This window comes from Oryx dammah, unplaced genomic scaffold, assembly GCF_014754425.2.
Source record: "Oryx dammah isolate SB20612 unplaced genomic scaffold, SCBI_Odam_1.1 HiC_scaffold_2, whole genome shotgun sequence".
Lineage (NCBI taxonomy): Eukaryota > Metazoa > Chordata > Mammalia > Artiodactyla > Bovidae > Oryx > Oryx dammah.
The window spans coordinates 178,116,680-178,139,689 of NW_024070186.1; the positions used below are offsets into that span (position 1 = coordinate 178,116,680).

Genomic DNA, 23,010 nt, shown 5'->3' on the forward strand with positions numbered 1-23,010 from the left:
TAACAGTAAGATAGAACATATTCTCATTATAGCACAGCCCTTAAAGAGTCAAGGATAACACGGAGAATTAAGTACATTTCTTAATAGACATAGAAATGAAGTCTGTATGCATAGTGTCACTTAAAAACAAAGTTCCATGGAAGTATATAATAAGTCTATGGATGTCAATTTCAGTGGCAAATATCACTGACTTCCAAACAACTGACACCAAAGGGATGTCCAATCAAACACAAGCACCAGTGGCTTTCATTCCATGTAGAGCAATGATAACTCTATAAAGAGACCTTGAATCCTTAAGCCTTGTAATATGCTTTTATGCTATGACACCAATACAAAACACATTAACTGTAAGGCGTAGACTCTGACGCATTATGATAAAAAACCTTTTTTCTATCAGAAAACACTGAGTTTTTTCCTCAGAAAATGCTGAACATTTTTCTATCAGAAAATGCTGTGGTATTCTGGACAAGATACCACACCCAGGACACCACACGGGAGACTGTAACACAACCGGTCTGCATGTGAAAAATGACCATTTAATTCCTGAAGCTTCAACCTGCGGGACTGGCCTCAGGCTTGCCACACACCTATGGGCTACAGAGGTGTCCTCTGGGAAAGCAGGCAGGGAGACATCAATCTTGCCCCTCCCCTTGGCTTCACCCCTGCTCACTGGTGCCTCCCAGCAAGGAGCTTCCACACTCCTCTGAAGTCCCTATTCTTGCAGCTGTCGCCCACGAGACACCTCCAGACCAGATCTTCCAGTCTGGAGGGCAGCAGGGTCCATGACTGCAGCCCCTGCATACTTTAAAAGCTGTGACCTGCGGATCTGGGCTTCCAATCAGCCTGAATCTGGGTGCTCAATGTAACCACCCCCTTAGGAACAGACAGGTCTTGGCACATCCTGGGACCCATCAAGAAACAAACCAGGCTTCCTGGACAATCACAAAGGTTTAAGACACAACTGAGAGCTAAGGTGAAGCTGAATGATAAGGTTCATTTCCTACACAAAGCCATTCCTTCAAGCCTGGGAGAGGGGGCTCTTTCGCTTGTTACACAGAGGCCAACACAGAGAGTCAAGCAAAATGTGGAAACAGAGGACTGTTTCCAAATGAAAGAAAAAGACTGAACCTGAGCAAAATGCCTTAATGAAACAGACATAAGTCATCTACCTGAAAAAGAGTTCAAACTCATGATCATAAAGATGGTCACCCAGCTTGGGCAAAGAATGGATGAACAGTGAGAATGTCAACAAAAAGAGAGAAAATATAAGAAAGTATCAAACAGAAATAATAGAGCTCAAGAATATGAACTGAAAAATACGTTAGTGGGATTCAGCAGCAGACTAGATGAACCAGAAGAACGAATCACTGACCTGGAAGACAGAGAGTGGAATTCATGCAAACAGATCAGCAAAAAGAAAGAATTTTTAAAAGTGAGGATAACTTAAGAGACTTATTGGATAACACTGAGTAGAATAACGTTTGCATTATAGGGGTCCCAGAAGGAGCAGAGAGAAACAAGCAGAAAATTTATTTGAAGAACTAATGGCTGAAAACTTCCCTAACCTGAGGAAGGAAACAGAAATTAAGATCCAGGACACAGAGTTCCAAATAAGATGAACCCAAAGAAAACCACACCAACAGACTTTATAAGTGAGATCTCAAAAGTTAAAGAGAATCTTAAATGCAATGGGGGGAGAAAACACAAAACCTTGCTATATGCAAGGAAACCCCATAAGATTATCAGCTAATATTTCAACAGAAACTCTTCAAGTCAGGGGGCCTGGCATGTTATATTCAAAGTGCTGAAAGGAAAAAACTTCCAACCAAGAACAGTCTATCACTCAGGTTATCATTCAGAACTGAAAGAGAGATAGTTTTCAAGACAAGTAACAGTTAAAGGAGTGCATCACTACTAAACCAGCCTTGTAGGAAATATTAAAGGGTCTTCTTTAAGCTGAAAAGAAAAGGCACTAATAACAAGAAAACATGAAAATAAAAATCTCTCTGGTAAAAGGTAAATATATGGTTAAGGCAGTAGATGCTAGTATGAAAGCTAGTATGAAAGTTAAAACACAAAAGAGGTAAAATTAACTAAAAAAATTAGTCAAGGGATACTCAAAAAGATATATGACATAAAAAATGTAATGCTCAAACTACCGCACAATTGCACTTATCTCACATGCTAGTAAAGTAATGCTCAAAATTCTCCAAGCCGGGCTTCAGCAATATGTGAACTGTGAACTCCCTGATGTTCAAGCTGGTTTTAGAAAAGGCAGAGGAACCAGAGATCAAATTGCCAACATCTGCTGGATCATCGAAAAAGCAAGAGAGTTCCAGAAAAACATCTATTTCTGCTTTATTGACTATGCCAAAGCCTTTGACTGTGTGGATCACAAGAAACTGTGGAAAATTCTGAAAGAGATGGGAATACCAGACCACCTGACCTGCCTCTTGAGAGATCTGTATGCAGATCAGGAAGCAACAGTTAGAACTGGACATGGAACAACAGACTGGTTCCAAATAGGAAAAGGAGTACGTCAAGGCTGTATATTGTCACCCTGCTTATTTAACTTATATGCAGAGTACATCATGAGAAATGCTGGGCTGGAGGAAGCACAAGCTGGAATCAAGATTGCCGGCAGAAATATCAATAACCTCAGATATGCAGATGACACCACCCTTATGGCAGCAAGTGAAGAGGAGCTAAAAAGCCTCTTGATGAAAGTGAAAGAGGAGAGTGAAAAAGTTGGCTTAAAGCTCAACATTCAGAAAACGAAGATCATGGCTTCTGGTCCCATCACTTCATGGGAAATAGATGGGGAAACAGTGGAAACAGTGTCAGACTTTGTTTTTTTGGGCTCCAGAATCACTGCAGATGGTGATTGCAGCCATGAAATTAAAAGACACTTACTCCTTGGAAGAAAAGTTATGACCAACCTAGACAGCATATTGAAAAGCAGAGACATTACTTTGCCGACTAAGGTCTGTCTGGTCAAGGCTATGATTTTTCTAGTGGTCATGTATGGATGTGGGAGTTGGACTGTGAAGAAGGCTGAGCGCCGAAGAATTGATGTGTTTGCACTGTGGTGTTGGAGAAGACTCTTGAGGGTCCCTTGGACTGCAAGGAGATCCAACCAGTCCATTCTTAAGGAGATCAGTCCTGGGTGTTCTTTGGAAGGAATGATGCTAAAGCTGAAACTCCAGTACTTTGGCCACCTCATGAGAAGAGTTGACTCATTGGAAAAGACTCTGATGCTGGGAGAGTTTGGGGGCAGGAGGAGAAGGGGACGACCCAGGATAAGATGGCTGGATGGCATCACGGACTCGATGGATGTGAGTCTGAGTGAACTCCGGGAGTTAGTGACGGACAGGGAGGCCTGGCGTGCTGCGATTCATGGGGTCGCAAAGAGTCGGACACGACTGAGCGACTGAACTGAACTGAACTGATGGGGGAGGTAAAAATGTAGAGTTTTTCAAAATGCATTCAAGTTTAAGTTTCTACCAATTTAAAATATACTGAAGTATGTGTGTGTGAGACTATTATATGTGAACCTCATGGCAACCACAAAGCAAAAACCTACAGTAGATACACAAAAGACAATTAGAAAGGAATTGAAACATAATACTAAAGAAATTCATCAAACCACAATGGAATAGAGTTTGGTTCATATTCTGCCGGATCTATATTCAATACTTTTACATGCAAACATGCATGCAGAAATAGACAAGGTGGGGTATTTTCAAAACAGAAATAATACTGTATGAATTATTTTGTATCTGCTTTTTTGTCTTAATAATAACAGATCTCTTCTGTAACAATATATAAAATCTGTATTTTTGAAGACCTTATCTCTAGGTACAAATAGTTCTACCTCTCATAAAGAAAATCAAAAAGAATTTTTCAACATTATGGATACGTCACAATATACTTATCTGCTCTGAGTAACAGACATTTGGGTTTTCTAATTTTGTGCAATGAACTGCCTCATATGCACCTCTGTGGGCACATAAACATGGATTCGTCTAGGATGGGCATGCAGAAGAAGAGCTGTTGGATCAAAAAGGATGGGTGTCCTTTAGCTGTTGATGGAAATCACCCTCCAGACAACCTTTATCAATTGATACTCCTCGGGTCTAAGTTTTGGTTTTCCTCTTGTACAAGTCATGAGATATATCATACATGTGGTAGAACATTAAAAAAAAAAATTACATGTCTTACAGAACAACCATAAAGCCAATGCCAGTGCAACCACTTTTATGCTCAAGACAAAGGCCACTGCCAGGACCTGAAATCCCCCCCATGCCTCTCCAGTCACACGTAGCAAGAGCCCAGGTTCCATGCTCTGCATCCCCCAGCAAGCGTTCAAGCTGTGGCTGTTTACACTCTGCCTTACCTCTTTTGCTCGATAATATGTTTTTGAGAATCATCCATGTCATTATGTCTTGCTGTAGCTTGTTCACCTTTAATACTGCAAACTATTCCATCCCACGACTGCACCATACTGTAGGTCTCCACTGACTGTCGATGGATATTCGGTTTGTGGCTTCCGGTCTGTGGCTATTACCAAGTCACCACAAATATCCTTACAGATATGTATGGGGGCGCCTGTTGAAGAGGTTCTAGGATATACATCTGGGAGTAAACCTGACAGGCTGAGGGTATGCACACTGCCACTCTTATTAAAAAATGCCAAACTGTTTTCAAAGTGGATATACCAACTGATAGTGGTGGTGAGTGTTCTCCAGTTTTTCTGGCCTCACCATAGAGCTTAACAGACCTTAGTTCCCTGACCAGGGATCAAACCAATATCCTCAGCAGTGAAAGTGCAGAGTCCTAACCACTGGATAGCCAGGGAAGTCCCCTAGTCTTTTCTTCTTGCACTTATATACACAGAAGTTTTTTTTAAATGGACTCATACTGTATACTGCATTAAATATTTTTGTAATCTCAAAAATGACAGAATGACCTCTGTTCATTTCCAAGCAAACCATTCAGTATCACAATAATCCAAGTCTATGCCCCAACCACTAACGCCAAAAAAGCTAAAGTTGAATGGTTTTATGATGACCTACAAAACATTCTAGAATTAACACCAAAAAAAGATGTCTTTTTCAGCACAGGGGACTGGAATGTAAAAGAAGGAAGTCAAGAGATACCTGGAGTAACAGCCAAGTTTGGCCTTGGAGTACAAAATGAAGAAGGGCAAAGGCTAATAGAGTTTTGCCAAGAGAATGAACTGGTCATAGCAAACATCCTTTTCCAACAACACAAGAGATGACTCTACACATGGACATTACCAGATGGTCAATGCCAAAATCAGATGTATTATATTCTTTGCAGTTGAAGACAGAGAAGCTCTATACAGTCAGCAAAAACAAGATTGGGAGCTGACTGTGGCTCAGCTCATGAACTCCTTATTGCCAAATTCAGACTTAAATTGAAGAAAGTAGGGAAGACCACTAGACCATTCAGGTATGACCTAAATCAAATCCCTTATGATTATACAGTGGAAGTGACAAATAGATTCAAGGGATCTGGTAGAGTGTCTGAAGAACTATGGACAGAGGTTCATGACCTTATACAGGAGGCAGTGATCAAGACCACCCCCAATAAAAAGAAATGCAAAAAGGCAAAATGGTTGTGAGGAGGCCTTACAAATAGCTGAGAAAAGAAGAAAAGTGAAAGGCAAAGTAGAAAAGGAAAGATATACCCGTCTGAATGCAGAGTTCCAAAGAATAGCAAGGAGAGATAAGAAAGCCTTCCTCAGTGATCAGTGCAAAGAAACACAGGAAGACAATAGAATGGGAAAGACTAGAGATCTCTTCAAAAAAATCAGAGATACCAAGGGAACTTTTCATGCAAAGATGGGCACAATAAATGACAAAGCGTAGGGACCTAACAGATGCAGAAGGTATTAAGAAGAGGTGGCAAAAATACACAGAAGAACTATACAAAGAAGATCTTCATGACTCAGATAACCATGACGGTGTGATCACTCACCTAGGCCAGACATCCTGGAATGTGAAGTCAAGTGGGCCTTAGGAAGCATCACTACGAACAAAACTAGTGGAGGAGACAGAATTCCAGCTGACCTATTTCAAATCCTGAAAGATGATGCTGTGAAAGTGCTGCACTCAATATGCCAGCAAACTTGGAAAACTCAGCAGTGGCCACAGGACTGGAAAAGGTCAGTGTTCATTCCAGTCCCAAAGAAAGGCAATGTCAAAGACTATTCTAATACTGCACAATTGCACTCATCTCACACACTAGCAAAGTTATGCTGAAAATTCTCCCAGTGAGGCTTCAGCAGTACATGAACTGAGAACTTCCAGATGTTCAAGCTGGATTTAGAAAAGGCAGAGGAACCAGAGATCAAATTGCCAACATCCGTTGGATCACTGAAAAAGCAACAGAGCTCCAGAAAAACACATACTTCTGCTTTATTGACTATGCCAAAGCCTTTGACTGTGCGGATCACAACAAACTATGGAAAATTCTTAGAGAGATGGCAATACCAGACCACCTTACCTGCCTCCTGAGACATCTGTGTGTAGGTCAAGAAGCAACAGTTAAGAACTGGACATGGAACAACAGACTAGTTCCAAATCAGGAAAAGAGTACGTCAAGGCTGTATACTGTCACCCTGTTTATTTAACTTATATGCAGAATACATCATGCAAAATGCCAGACTGGATGAAGCACAAGCTGGAATCAAGATTGCTGGGAGAAATATCAATAACCTCAGATAGGCAGATGACACCATCCTTATGGCAGAAAGAGAAGAGGAACTGAAGAGCTTCTTGATGAAAGTGAAAGAGGAGAGTGAACAAGCTGGCTTAAAGCTCAACATCCAGAAAACTAAGATCATGGCATCTGGTCCCATCACTTCATGGCAAATAGATGGGGAAACAATGGAAACAGTGCCAGATTATTTTTGGGGGGCTCCAAAATCACTGCAGATGGTGACTGCAGCCATGAAATTAAAAGACACTTGATCCTTGGAAGAAAAGCTATGACAAACCTAGACAGCATATTAAAAAGCAGAGACATTACTTTGCTGACAAAGGTCCATATGGTCCAAGCTATGGTTTTTCCAGTAGTCATGGATGGATGTGAGCGTTGGATCATAAAGAAAGCTGAGAGCCAAAGAATTGATGCTTTAAACTGTGGTGTTGGAGAAGACTCTTGAGACTCTCTTGGACTCCAAGGAGATCAGTCAATCCTAAAGGAAATCAGTCCTGAATATTCATTGGAAGGACTGATGCTGAAGCTGAAGTTCCAATACTTTGGCCACCTGATTCAAAGAACTGACTCACTGGAAAAGACCCTGATGCTGGGAAAGATGGAAGGCAGGAGGAGAAGGGGACGACAGAGGATGAGATGGTTGGATGGCATCACCGACTCAATGGACATGAGTTTGAGCAAGCTCCAGGAGTTGGTGATGGACAGAAAAGCCTGGCATGCTGCAGTCCATGGGGTTGCAAAGAGTTGGACACAACTGAGAGACTGAACTGAACTGAATGTGTTAACAGTTGTATAGCATTTAGTTATATGGATATACCAAAAAATTTCTCATCAAAATTTCTACAGTTTCACATTTATTTTTCTTTCTGATGCTTTGCTTTTATAAACAACGCTGGGACACACATTCATAGCGTTATACTCGTGATTATTTTATTAGCACACTTATATAGCAGAATTCCTGATATAAAAGGTATACACATTTCTAAGGCCTTTGACCTTATGTCAAATAGTCCTTCAGGAATTCAAACTGTACAATTTAAACTGTTTTCCTCCACCTTGCCAAATATTAAATAAACACTTAAAATATATGGATATAAATGCAGTCAATTTGATAAGTTATAAAAAATGAACTATGTTACTTTCATTTGCAGCTCTTTCAGAATTACTGAGGTTAAACATTTCTTTATATGTTTTAGCTTATTTGAATGCCTTCAGGTTATTTACTTATTTTTCTGTAGGTGTTCACTTTTTTCTTACTGATTCATAAGAACTTTTATAAAATGAGGATATTAACCATCATCTATCATATATGTTGCTATTTTTTCCAGCTTACTATTTATATTTCTTACAATTTCTTTCATTTCAAAGTCTTCTCTTCCTTATCCCTAAGATTAATTCTCACTCATAGATTAGCTTAGCAGGTTTCACATTTTAAATCTGAGTTTTAAACAGAATTATTCTTTTTTTTTTTCAAAAATTATATGAGTATCAGGGACTTCTCTGGCAGTCCAATGGTTAAGACGCCACGCTTCCACTGCAAGAAGCCTGGTCAGGGAACTGAGATCTCACATGTCAGGTGGCGCAGCCAAAAAATTATATGAGTATCATCAATATTTAGGATCCTATAAAACTTACAGATTTTATTTGTATTACTTTTACAAACAGTTTGTGGAAAGTTGACAACAATCCTAATTCTCTGTGGGGTAAAAAGCTTGATGTATTGATTCAGTCAAATGCACTGATTATTCGGAACAATTTCTCTTTTCTCATTAATCTTTCCGCAAAAGCCTAAATGAGAGGTATGAGGTTTTCTCAGTACTCATGTAGTTTTGCCGCTACATGTCTATCAGCTTCTTCTTTATATACATTGGTGCTGCGCTACTGGACACACTAGGGTGCCTGGCTACTACAGGTTCACTATGGAATCTACCTGTTACTCACATAAAGAATCATTTAGTCCTAGTTATTATCTTCTGATTTGATTAAACTTCTTCTAACAGTGATGCAGTCATCTTTTTTTTAAATCTGTATTTACATGAGATCCCTTTTAGCAACCCTTAATGTATAATCTTTCAATGTGATTTTATTTTCAGTGTGGTGCCTTTTCTTGAGCTGCTGAATCCTTTATACACCAAGTGATTCTTTTTTTCTGTCTGTTCAGCCTTAAAGAGGGAGGCCTATCGTGCCCAATTTAGAGATAAGACGATTTTTGATCAGAGAGTACATGGCCCCTGTTCAAATCTGTCAGGCCAAGATAATGAGGAAAAGGAAATGTGTTCATGTGTTGTATTTTTACCTTGTCAGTTTATAGACCCAGGAGCCTTGGGGAGTTGGGAGCTTGCTGCACTCAGAGGCAATTGGACAGGAAATGCAAACCTCTGTGCTGGAGAGTTTATTTTTGTTCTGACAAGAACTGTTCTTACAAGGGTCCACTTTACTCCACACGTGGCTCACAGAGAGGGGAGCAGAGAGGGTGCATCTAGGGAACCCCTCGCCCCGTGAGCTCCCTTCTGTCATCGGTGAATGCCTATGAGCCCAGGCCCACCTGCCACCACCTTCCCACACCTTCCCACTGAGGGCACTGGGGGGGTTCACCCAGGGACACCCTGCACAGTGAGCCTTCCCTTACCCACTCCGTCCTGCAGAAGTCCCTCAGCAGGTACAATAAGAGAACCCCAATCTGTCCCAGTCACTCCTGTGCACTCTGACACCTATTTCACTGGGAGTGTGAGGACATGTGTGTGATGCGGGTGAGGCTGCGAGGAGCCTGCAATCACATCCCAGCCGGCTGCTCCCTGTCCCGCACGTCTCTCTCACCTTGCTCAGGAGGAAATGGCAGCTTCCCGGCATGCAAAGCCAGCTCTAAGGCTGAGTCCTCCTGAGTCACAAACGGCTCCAGGTTCAGGGGGAGGGACATGATGTACTGCCCGATCTGAAACAAAAGAGAGCGCTGTCAGCCCGGCGCTGATGCATGCGTGTAACGACTGCATGCAGGACGTTCATGCGAAGGCAAACAGTGGGCAGACAAAACTGCGCGAGACCTGTTGGCAGCCCCAGGCCTGATCTGCCCAGTGTGTGGTAACATGGGTTAGGCAACGTCTGAAAAATAAAAGCATGGCCAGTCTGCATGTAGATCACAGACTGCATCCTTCTCACTAATGGCCTCAATATTTCTGGAATGCATTCAATGTGAGCGCTACCTCAAATGAGTAATGGATTACCAGAGTGCTTTGTAAAACTTAAAGCGCTTGTGTAAATATGTTATTATTATTGTTCATGGATGAAAAAAACCGGTAAGACGCTAATGTCAACAAGCGCATGGTCAAGCAAGAATTTCAATCGTGTCTTTTGGATTTGGATCTGGGTCTCTTCCTTCCAGGTTACTGAAGCAGGTGAAGGAAGAAGTTTTGTTGGGGGGGTAAAAAAAGCAGTTTATAAGTAAATTTGGTGGGAAAATTGTATGTTTTCATAATACAAACTCTAGAAAACCTTCTTGGTTGGTGAGGAATCGCAAAGGTAGGGTTACAAGACATTAGAGATGAGCCATAAAGTAACTCAGGGTTAGTCATGTGTGTGTCATCATGGATACATTTTAGATACCTGTTTCTATTACAACTCACAATTGTTTAGCACAAAGTAAAGGTACGCATAAGATAAGTATATGTTTCGTTCCAAAATGAAATTGATTTTCAGGTTATGACAATGTGATATATATTTTCTTAAAAAAGCACTGGAGCCTGTTGCTTTTTTTTTGGCTTCTATACGTTCATTCCCACTTAAGAGTTGACACTGATTCTGCCAGCTAACGTCCCAGGACTAACTGAGAAAGATCTTCTCAATCTGGCCTTACGTATACTCATACTGTGGCAGGTATCCAGAAGTTAAGGCAGACTCCCAAAAGCTACCAGCCCAGATTAACACCTTCATTTCCAAATATTTAATGCAGCCCATGTGCGAATAAGAAATTGTTAGTTTGGTGTCCTTTTAAAGAGGTACATACACAGATGGTAAAACAAATGAAATCAGCACCTTTTCCTTTCATTTACTTACCACAATCTTTCATTCAAACTAGACAAGTGATCGCGTACCTTGCTAATAACCACAACCACTGTACATTGCAGCTTGAAATGGCCACAAAAATCATCATTTTCCCCCAAGGCTGGAGGAAGAGAAGGATGCTGACTTTTGGGGTTAGAATTTCTTCGTTTCAGTTCCACTCAGCCAGTACTTCCTGAATACCTACTATGTGCAGATATCACAGGCATATTCTTGTATTTGGTACCTCTTTCACCTGTAGCCAGTTTTACTTGAAATAAAGAATAGTCATCATTATGCCTTGCATCTATGCTGTTTCATTTTTTCCAAGGATGTTCTGTTTCATCCCCTCATAATGCTCACACAGTTCTGTGTGGGTGAGGGCACCCACCAACCAGGCAAAGTGTCAGGTACATCTGACACCTTGAAATTCGATTAATGGGCCTCAGATTGTGGGGATCCCTGTGATTCCTAGAGAGATTCCATGACACCAGGTTTCTCTTGGGAGTTCTACATTTATTTTTTAGAAATCAATGTGGGAAAAGATGTTTCTCATCAGACCTCTAGAGGTTTGTCTACTATTCTCACATATTCAATAAATACTCGCCAATATCCTGTCTAGGTAAGCACAGTGACTCAGGAAACATGAAACCCTCTGTGGCCGGAGGACCAGGGTTTGAGTTCTGGTTCTCCCACTGTGTGACGTTGGGCACCTTACTTTACCAGCCGGGGCCTTGGTTTCATCATCTCTGAAATGAGGGTGATCTCACACTTACTTCAAAGGGCTGTGGCAAGGATGAAATTAATCCTGTGTGAGACACACATACAGCATCCTGGCATCCTAAGAGAGCGGCCGCCGGATAAATGGCTTCCCCGCCCCACTCCCATCCCCCAGAGCCTCGGTGCTGCTGATGTGAAAACATGGCTGCCACCAACCGGCTCACTAAGTTGTTGTGAAGATAAACCTCGGCCTAGGACTTCCCAGGTGGTCTGGTGGTTAAGAATCCGCCTGCCAATGCAGGGGAACACCGGTTCGATCCCTTGTCTGGGAAGATCCCACATGCCTCAGGGCAACTCACCCTGTGCTCCTCGACTACTGAAGCCCTCACACTCTAGAGCCTGTGCTCCACCACAGGAGAAGCCACTGCGTCTAGAGAAAGCCCAAGCACAGCAACAAAGATCCAGCAGGACCCAAAAGGATAAATACATGAGTTTTAAAAAGTCAATTTGAAAACCTTTCAAGTCCCTTCTGGAAAGCAACATCATTTCTGGAATCAATTTACAGTGCAACACACAAGTCTGGAGAAGGAAATAGCAACCCACTCCAGTATTTTTGCCTGGAGAATCCCATGGACAGAGGAGCCTGGCAGGCTACCGTCCATGGGGTCGCAAGAGTCGGACATGACTTAGTGGCTAAACCACCACCGCCACACAAATCTCAATCCTAAAAATGAGAGTCTTCTCGTTGGTTGTAAAGACTGCTCACATTTTTTAGCTCCCTCAGCCCAGGATATTGAATAATGCCCTGAAAACAGGAAAACAACTGCCTTGTGCACAAGGACACTGCTCAATGAATAGAGTGTGGAAGGCCATTCTCTTTGCTACTCACCAGTGTGATCACACAGGCTTCCTCTAACTGTACCGTGTTTACTTTTAAAATTCTTTCCCATCTTTCCAGTAGTCGTGACTTACAAAGGGGGTGGGTCCTAAAGTGAATGCTCATGGCAGAGATCACCCACCTCAAAATCACCCCTGAAAAATCACAGAACTCTCCCACAGTATGGGGAAGACATGATTGGGATCTGCTGCTCCCGGATGGTATTTCTTAGGTTTGCTGACATTTAAAAACAACAGAGCTGTGTCGCATACAGGGTTATCGTTACCATCTTTCTAAGTTCCATACGTATGCGTTAGTACCTGTATTCGAGACAGAAAAAGAGACACAGATATATAGAACTGTCTTTTGGACTCTGTGGGAGAGGGAGAGGGTGGGATGATTTGGGAGAATGGCATTGAAACATGTATAATATCATATATGAAACGGAAAAAAAAAAGCAACTGGTGTATATTTCAATTTAAAAAAATTAAAAAAAAATAAAACTTTTTCAGATTTAACTATTAAAAAAAAAAAAAACAGAGCTGGACTGCAGGAAGGGCAATGAAAGAAGAGGCCACATGCAGATGTCTGGGAGACAATCAGCTCCCAAGGGTGAAAGGTGAAGGGGCAAGGGCCTTGAGGTGCCCCTGTTCCCCTGCAAGGCTCACTCTGCTCTTTGTTAACATTAAGCCTGTATAACTAAAATTCTTGTAGAGATTTACTTGAAAGTGAAAGTATTAAGTCGCTCAGTTGTGTCCGACTCTTTGCAACCCCATGGACAGGCTCCTGTGTCCATGGAATTCTCCAGGCAAGAATACTGGAGTGGGTAGCCATTCCGTTCTCCAGGGGATCTTCCCAAATAAGGGATCAAACCCAGGTCTTCCATACTGCAGGCAGATTCTTCACCATCTGAGCCACCAGGGAAGAGATGTACCTGCTGCTATGAAATTAAACATGAGTACACGGGCCTGGTATCAGGTAGGTGCTCACAACATGTTTTTTTGGATTTGAACTCAGAACTACGATACACTGTTCTTCTGAAAAGTCATGAAGAATCTGACCACCATGCTTCCCATCTTCCCAAGTTCTGAATCTCCTACTGCAATGGTCTCCCACATCTTTGGCTCCAGGGACCAGGTTCATGGAAGACAATTTTTCCATGGCTGGGGTTTGGGGATAATTCAAGTGCATTACATTTATTCTGTACTTTACTCCTATTATTACTACATCAGCTCTACCTCAGATCATTAAGCACTAGATCCTAAAGGTTGGGGACCCCTGTCCTACTGGACTCACACTTTGAAGCCCTCAGGTTTTGGCTACATCTCACATTGAAAGGGATGGGGCAGGGGCAGGAATGTGTTAGGCTCCAAAATCCACATGTGTTTCATCAGCTGACTTAAGGAAGTCAGCTGCATTTCCTTAAACTCTTGGCTATGGATAGAGACTGTCCCAAAGCACAGGTCCAGACAGCACCGGGGCAGCCACTGCACCTGGAACGGCCAGACAAGAAGTGGTCTCAGATGCTGTGATCAGCACAGAGCAAAGTGTGCAGAGGCTCTTACGTTGCTGATGTACTCGAGCGGGGTGAGACTGAAGGTGGGCAGGTCATCGGTCAGGGTTTCTCCAATGCCAGCAGTGTTCCAGCTCTAAAGGAGGAAGGAGAGGAAGCAGTCAGGGTCACAGCGCCCAGGCAGCACAGGAAAGCACACGAAGAATGCGGCACCCACCGCAGGCGCTGTCTCTGCTCAGAGCCGGCCTCTGGTGTCATCGCCATGTGGTAGAGCAGGGGTTTCTCTTCCTCCAGTCATCACGGGGAAGCCCGCCAGAGAGGAGGCAATCCTTTCTTTCTCTCTAAATCCTTTCCGATCCATAAAAATCTACAAAGCAGGAAGTCCCACCTTCCCAACTCAACTATTCAATGGGAACCGACTCTCTCTGTTCACCTTTCTTGGAAGGTGAGAGAAAGAGCTGGTTATTCTTGTTCTGGGTTTCTCTGCCGGGCACAGGTAGCCTCACTAACTCTGGGGTCGTCAGCCTGCACTCTGTAGAGACCAGGACTCCCCTCTAAAATCCTCTCCAGAGACCATATCTGAGTCGGAAGCCCTGTCTGGTTACAGGAATATCCAAACCATGTTCACCAACACTGCTGCCACTAAGGTAAAACTGCTGCTTTTGATCCACCTGTTTCTGGATCTAGGTCTCAGCTGACTCAGAACTCAGTGGGAAAGGGATGAGAAGGATGCTCCAGACCCCCCCGGCAGCCCCTCTGTCCTCTCCTGAACCCCCGTCTGGAGACCTGCAGCACTGACATGTCTCCTTTTGGCATTTAGTGGAACCATGACATCACTGTGGAGCCTTCCTGGGCCCCTCTATAGAGTTAGGCCAGTTACCGGTACACACGTGGTTACAGAGGTCAGCCCGGCACACCTTCACACAGAAGTCTAGTTTCTTAATTCTTACCCAAGTCACCCTAGAGCCAGCCTGGAAAGCAAGGCCCTTGCTGGCTGGACTCCTGGAGGGACTCCTGAGGTCACATGGTAGCTGCTCTCTGCAGCCACCTGAGACCGATCTGGTTGCTTGATCCTCTAAGTAGCTTTCCGGGAATGGCGTGACCACGTCCACCCCTGGGCTCCCAGCCCAGGCCAAGCTGCAACCCTCCTCCCCACGCTCTTGAGCACCAACTCAACTCTTAATTTGCCTGCTCTAGACAAAGTCTTTTCTTCCCCAGCCCTGCCCCTATAGTTTTCTAAACTTCTTGTTCTTTTCTGAGAATCCTTTCATTTCAAAATATCCTACTTTTTTTCAATTAACTCCCACCCCACAGGGAGGGACACACGGATCAGGCACAGACACTGAGTGCCTGTGCTGTGCCAGGCTTTGAAGGGAGAGACAAAGAAGTGCCTGATCTTGGTTCTTGCTCTCTCTAGGGAACCGAGACCCCCTGACACATTCCTAGCCTAGACCCCCTCCCCCTACCCCTACCCCTACACACACACACACACACACACAGAGGCTTCCACTTCAGGAGTTCTCAGTGGTGGATGTTGATTTTATACAATAAGAGTACAGAGGAACAGGAGCCCAAGGTGGCTAGAGAAGGGGATGGCCAGAGGATGCATGAGGTGCAGAGAGGAAAGGCTGGAAAGAGAATGCACAGTGTGAACACCAGGCTAAGAAAAGGGGTAACGAGAGAGAGCGAAAAGAGAAAGAGGCAGGGAAGGAGGAAGGGAGGGAGAGAGAAAGATGGGAAGGTAACCTGTTACGTCTCAAAAGAGATGGAAAAGACATACCCACCAATGTGCAGAGCTAGTCTGGATCCTGATTCAAATCATGACATTTATAAGACAATCAGGAATTTGAACATTAATTGATGACATTAAGGAATTATTTTTAATTTTCTTTTTAGGGGTGCTTATGGTACTGTGATTATTTTGAGAGTTCTATTTATTTATTTTTGGCTACGCTGGGTCCTTGTTACTTTGCTTTCTCTGGCTGTGGCAAGCAGGGACTACTCTGTGTTGTGGAGTGCAGGCTTCTCACTGAGCTGGTTTCTCTTGGGGCAGAGCACAGGGTCCAGAGGGTGGGCTCAGCAGTTGTGGCACATAGGCTTCATCGCCCTGTGGCATGTGGGATCTTCCCAGACCAGGGATCAAACCCGTGTCCCCTGCACTGGCAGGTGGATTCCTATCCACTGTGACACCAGGGAAGCCCCTAGAGCTCTTATTTTAGATAAGGGGGTATATATGACCCAGGACAGCAAAGAGTTGATCAGTGTCAAAGCAGGGTGATGAGGATGCACAGTTTATTACACTCTTCCCTCTACTCTTGCATATATGTAGGAAATTTTCCCATAATAAAAAGTTTTAAAAATAGACTATCATATTGACTGTGAGGAGCCAGGGAAGGGATCTGAATGTGCAGAGACAAAAATCAGAGCGATGCTTTATGAAGAGTGATGCAGCAATTCTCAGAAGGACTGTGGGTGGAGAGGCTCAAGAAACAATTCAGAGATGACGAGAACCCAAACCAGGGCAGTGGCCACAGAAACAGATGGAGACGGATCTAGAAAGAAGCAACCATGCAACCTGGTGGTAGAGGGGCTCAGCGAGGGAGCAGAGGTGGTAAAGGCCAGGGCAGGCAGAGAGGGGGGTGGCCAGGAGCCAGGGCTGAGTCGTGCGGAAAGGGCACAGCATCTAAAGGACAAGCACCGTGGGCTGCAGGCCCTGGGAGGGCTTCACAGAGGAGGTGGGTGGCTAAGATGAGGGTGGAGGGGAAGAAGAGCCAGAGTGGAAAAGTACCTGGGGATAAGGGTGAGACGGGGTGGACTGATGTGGGAGGGCCTGAAACGGTGGGCAGAGGGGGTGGACCTCAAGAGGTCAACAAGGAAATAGTGCAGATTATTTTTCAACTCAAAATTTCCTTCAAAGGGGTTTTTCTAACCGTCTGTCACCAGGTAACGTAAGTAAACTTCAACAGCCTATCTTGAAAGGGAATACGGTGTTGGTTTATATTCTTGTAATGGACAAGGGAACACAATTTACCAGCAAACATTAAAAACAAACATTTAATGAGCAGGGTTTAATTTTCAAATCCTTAGGGCCAAAAGTGTTTGCCTTTGTATTGTGTGCTTTCACACGGGCACACAGGGAGAATTCCCCCTAATCTCCAGAGCTGCCCGCGTCCATTCCCAGGGCCCGAGCCCTTGCGGTGAGGCCTGAATGAGAAGGTGAGATCAGGCAACCGAGGACGGGGCAGAACAGTGAGTGTGGAACGCAGAAGTAGAAGGGAAAGGACGGTGGAGGCACCAAGCCCAGCTCAATGGCGAAGAAGACTAAATAACTGGCAGAACTGAGGTTTCAGAACAGGAGGCTGAGATTTTCAACCTCTGACAAAATAAAAATGATAAAAACAACCAAACCTGGGAGGCTGGGGAAGGGAGATGAGAGACGGAAGGAATGCTAATCCCATCGGCTTTCAGGGCAGGTGAATCAATGCTGCTGCTGCTGCTGCTAAGTCACTTCAGTCGTGTCCCAACTCTGTGCGACCCCATAGACGGCAGCCCACCAGGCTCCCCCGTCCCTGGGATTCTCCAGGCAAGAACATTGGAGTGGGCTGCCATTTCCTCCTCCAATGCATGAAAGTGAAAAGTGAAAGTGAAGTCGCTCAGTCGTGTCCGACTCCTAGCGACCCCATGGACTGCAGCCTACCAGGCTCCTCTGCCCATGGGATTTTCTAGGCAAGAGTACCGGAGTGGGGTGCCATTGCCTTCTCCGGAATCAATGCTAGTATCTATCTAAAATGGAAAAGTGACTCACAAAAACAGTGACTCCATCTATCAGGAATTTTTATAATCTTTCTTTCTTGATCTTGCGGAGATCTTCTGGGAACTGAAACCTTTCATGGTGAAGAAACTATTATCTCAAGTTCAACCATTCCTTTGGTTCAATTGTTTTCTAAAGTCAAATAAAATCTATGTTGCACACATTTGATTTTTTTAAAAATCAGTATGAGTAGTACAATTCCATTTTTTCCTGTGGACCTTCTATCTACCAATGCCCACCTAGCCCTCAGCATGTGAATGGACAGGAAGATATGTCTGGCTTGATGATATCTGGATGGAGGTACCCTGAAGGGGCTTATTGCTTTTATTCCTTGCACTTTCCTGTATTGTTTGAATTTCTGAAAAATGAGTAATTTTTATGTTTAAAAACTATCATTACTCTTAAAAACTGATAATCACAGAAAAAAAGAAAACCACTACTTATTCAGCAACTACTCTGTGATGGGATTGTCCTAAATTCTATCATATACGAAACCTCACTTAATCTTCACATATTCATACGATGACCATCAGTGTATCCCCATTTTAAGGATAAGGAGATGCTCTAACAGCCTCAGCCACATGACCCAGCAAGACCACATATGGCTGTCTGGGTATAGCTATGGTGACATCGCTTCTGCTAGGATGTGATAGCAATAGCCACCACACCACCAACCCGACACGCAACCCCGCCCCACCCATGGTTGCAATGTAAGATCTGGTTAGAGAAGATCTCATGGCATTTTGCCCAAGACTTGACCAAATCATAGTGAATGAGTGAGTGGCCTTCAGCTCCCGATCTAGTATATTTTCCAGGGGACAGCAGAAAGCAAAGGATCTACTGGTAAGCAAAAGCCCATAAATGAGTCCTTCCCCCAAAATTATCTTTCTCTCTTTCATTCATTACTTATTTTGGCTGTGCCAGGTCTGAGGTGCAGCATGTGGGATCTAATTCCCTCACCAGGGATCAAACCCAGGCCTCGTGCAAAGGGAGTGAGGAGTCTTAGCCATCAGGGAAGTCCCCCCCCTAAAATTATCTTTTAAAAAATCCTAATTTCCAAAAAGAGAACAAAGAAGAATGATAAAAAGCCAAATCCAAATAGACTTGAGAAGTCCGTAAGAAAAATTAATCAGGGGACTGTCTCAGAAGTCTGAAAGGAAACCTGAGATCTGGACCCAGAGAAAGTCAAGAGCCAGTAGAGAAAACAGAGGACTGAGGGGGCAATTCCTTGAAAAGCAGTAAGGACAACCAGAGAAGAGAAAAGGGAACAAGGCATTCTAAGAATAACCAAACAGCAAGAGTATCAAAGATAGAAAAGAGCATTACCCTTCAAACTCCCCTCAAAAACACCAGACCACACCTGGTAAGGCACTCTCCTGGGTCAAGTTCCAGAACCAAGTCTCCACAAACATCTGGCAGGAGAACAACTCGACTTCATCAGACAGCTAGCTCCTCTGAGTAGCCCTAGCCTATCCAATGGCACATAAGCTCCCTTGCTTCTCCCTGCGAGGCCACAGGTAAGCGTCTCCAAATGGTGAAAGTTAATCAAGCAAGAGGAATAATCCCAAAAAACAATCTGAAACCACAGCATCGCAGTGACTACTATTAAGATGAGACAGCCCCTTGGCAGGGGTTAGTGATGATCTGTTATGTAACCCTTAAGAAGAATAAATTGTTTGGGAACAGAAAAAAAAAAAAAAATATATATATATATATATATATACAAAACAGTCATGCTAAACAATGAATTATAAGGGAACAGTGACTCTGCAGTGAGGCTTCTAGCCCAGGAGCGTCAAAGCGGTCCCCTCCTAAGGCTCGGGAAAGGGATGATAGGTCCAGCACAGGGGGTGAGCGGGTGCATTGGCTGGCTGGTGGGAAACTCACATCCATCTTGGGAATGAGAAGCAGCTGCTGTTTGATGCGCAGGAAGACCGAATCGAAAGCCAGCTGGTGCGCCTGCTGGTTAAGCCGAGTCAGAGCCGATCGTGACGCGGACAGCAGGTGGTGGTTACTCGACCCTTTTTCCTATGACAAGAAAATGCAAAAGGCAGGTTGTGAGGCCCTGAATGCAACCGAGGGATGAGCTAAACGTTTTGAAAAGCCACTGAAAGGAAAGCAGCAAGAGGGTTCTCGACAGTGATGGTTTCTGATCCTGGCTGTGCTCGGGACCCCCTGGGGACATGCTGAGTCACAGACACCCAGGATCTGCTTGAACCACCAAGTCTGGGTATTGTATTCACTTTCCCAGGTGACTCTGATCTTAAACTAATATCAGCTCACGGAGTGACAGGTAACGAAAAATTAACCTGTGACCGTCCCTCAAGGGTACAGAAGAAAGGAAAAAACATTGAGACATGTCAAGTAGAAACAAGAGTGACAGGCAGAGCCCTGATTCCCAGGGAGGTCAAGTCAATTACTCTCGGCCGTACACCAGAGCATGCACCCGCCCCCCGTGTGAGTCCCAAGGTATTCCAAATAGCCTGAGAAAATACAGAGGTGGAAAATGTAACCTTCGTTTTGCTATTAGTAGTGAACCGATTACGACAAACAGACATAAATCAGATCAGCAATAAAGATAAACGGAGTGGCTTTAACCTAATCGCAGAGCATGGATGAGTGAACTTGCAGAATGGCTCCGAGAAGTGTTTGCCAAGCTCAAACGCAGCCAGGTGGTAGGTGAAGGTGCAGAGGGGTGGGGGAGACCCCTGCGAGGGCAACGCTGAAGCCTCAGACACATCCTGAGGAACACTGTGCGCTCACCTCCAGAGCGCGAGGCCCAAACAGACAATTTCAGGTTGAATTTGGTGCTCTGGGAACAGTACTATCTCCTCTACTTATCACCAAGAGACTGAGATTCAAATCAGACTGGGGTGGCGGGGAGGAAGTTTCTGGAAAGGATGCCACGGACCACTAAGAACCTCGGGTCATTCTCAGGGAGCCTATGGCTCATTCCATTTGTTAGGAGGTTGCTCTGCCCCTAGAACCCAAGGGGGCCCAAAGCTCAAAGTCAAGGTCAGTTTTATGGCAGACAAGCAAATCTAACACTGAGTGCCACGCCCCTGTGCTGCCACATGGAGAAGCTTGCACTGGGGGAGGGGGTGTTCGTGCCTGGCTTCTCTCTACCCTTGCTCCTCCCCCGGCTGCTGGGTTGGGGGCCACCTTCCCAGGTTCTGTCCCTGTGTGGGAGTCCAGGGCCGTCCAGCTCAGCCCACCCTGCTGACAAGTTAACTCTGGGGGAAGAATGGCAAGCTCAGTTGGCTACAGATCTAGAACTGCATTCTCCAACCAATCTTTCAGTAATAAAGCTCTGTTAATCTGACTCCTACAACTGTGCTTCAGTTGGTTCGACTCCGGTTTAGTTGCTCGGCTTCTTAAAACCCCAACAAAACTGAGACAGAGTCGTGGGAGCAGGCTTTGCCACAGCTCAGGGCCCACACACAGGGGGCAGAGCAGCCGGGTTAGGGAAAGGGTGAGTGGCAAGGGCAAAGCTTTCAAGAGCACAAGAATGCCATCAGTCTGGTCTCATACCTTGAGGGTATAAAGTATTTCCATTAAACTGCCATATTCGGCAGGGCTATCTTTCTGGAGGTAATTATATTCTTGCCATGGGTTCTTGGCAGAGCTCTTCTTGTCTGTCAAGATGCTATCTTGAAAACCGGTCAGGCTCCGAGGGCTGAAGGAGTCAGAGAGATACTTCCCAGCTGTGGACAAAATCCTGTAATGAAAGTGATGCCCATTATGCCCTGAGCCACGTGCATGGAGCTTCCTTCCTGGAGCATTCACGCTCCTCCCTGAATCCCAGGGCCTCCTCATGAGGCACACAGATGCCATTCATCCTTCGGGAGGGAGCTGGACATCAGGTGCACGATCAACACCAGACGTTTTCATTTCCTGTTTTAACATGCTCTGACAGAACATGCCATCGTCCTAATATGACGCCCAGCCTCAGGGCAGCTGTCAATTCACTGCAATCCGGAACACTGTGCACTTTCTACACATGAGCTCTGTGGGCATCTCTTTGGAACGGTCAAGGCCAAGGGAGCCACCAGCCCAGTGGTCACAGAGGCACTGGACTTGGCAGTGGCAGAGCTCGTCCCTGGAGCTCCCTGCACAGCTCTACCCACGGGGCTCACGCTCTCACACACACTGGGCTTGTGCCCTACTTGTGCTCATCAGCACCAAAAAGCTTACTCTGCAGTTCAGAGAGACATATTGAGGGAAGTTGGCGCTTTCCTGAGAAGGAACAAAGCCTGAGGGGAGGTTCTAAGGGATGATCAACCTCTAGCGTGGCTTGGGGAGTAGACTCTCTGTCTCTTTTGAAGATGACCTCCCTTGATGGACGCTGAAAACCCTCGCTCCATCTGTCTCTATTGAAGATGACCTCCCTTGATGGATGCTGAAAACCTTCGCTCCATTCCTCCTGAGCCCAAGTTCACTACTTGGCTCACACATTTAAACGTGTAAAGGATTATACGAACCTGTGGGGCCAGGAGACTAGACATTGTTGTATATCTCAACCATGCCTAATTCCCCAACCCCTCCTTCACCATGATTTCTTATGAAAAGCATAACTCTGGACACAGCAGCTTTTAGGCACTTACTTCTTCAAAAACAAATCCCATGACTTCATCAAGAAATGCCTGAATCTGCAAACAAATGCTGGGAACAGGATCCTCCTCAGGAACCAGAGCTGACACAAGCAGCTGACACAAGAGCTATCTGCCTCTGCCGTTAAGGTCAAGTCAGTCTTCCCTGTCTCATGCCCACAGGTCATTCTGGTCGGATCTTTTTTCTATGGAACCGTGGCCTGTCCCTGCCACTGCCTCACTTTCAAGTCTTCACTGTTTCTTGCCTGGACCACCGTGGCCATCCCTTCCTTGCTTCATTTAATCTGTCCTTGAGGGTTACTGGAATGATCTTTTCTAAATGCTAATCTGATTTTATCTTTTCCCCAAAGACCTGCCAGTGTCCCACCAGATAAAACTAAACATGCCTGGCATGGTACCCAGGGCCCTCCATCACTGGAGCCCCTATAGGCTTACGGACATTCCTATTCCCATGCCAACCACCCCCAGTTCAGCCCACACAGCATGCTTCAGGCCCTTGCATGTCTCACTCACAGGCTGCTGGGATCTGAAATGCTCTCCCCTCCCTGGTGCCCCTGGAAAGATCCTACCTTCTACAGGGACTGCTCTCCTGTGCCCAATCATACCCCTCAGGCCTCAGTCCTCTGACCTCACTAGCCTCTCACCTCTTATACATTTAGCACATGCCATCCCATTCCTCTCCATCAGATGGTGAGGC

The 23,010-nt window shown here is 44.8% G+C and overlaps 1 protein-coding gene across 1 annotated transcript in view; it reads right to left on the reverse strand.

Moving 5' to 3' along the window:
- Positions 1–23,010, reverse strand: part of COG7 (component of oligomeric golgi complex 7) — an 88,712-nt gene that overhangs the window by 6,355 nt on the left and 59,347 nt on the right. The window contains exons 12-15 of the mRNA XM_040257798.1: positions 21,235–21,421; positions 19,591–19,731; positions 13,945–14,028; positions 9,565–9,679 (exon numbers count right to left, since the gene is read on the reverse strand). Coding sequence (XP_040113732.1) covers positions 9,565–9,679; positions 13,945–14,028; positions 19,591–19,731; positions 21,235–21,421 — 527 coding nt within the window. The remainder of the gene's footprint in view (positions 1–9,564; positions 9,680–13,944; positions 14,029–19,590; positions 19,732–21,234; positions 21,422–23,010) is intronic.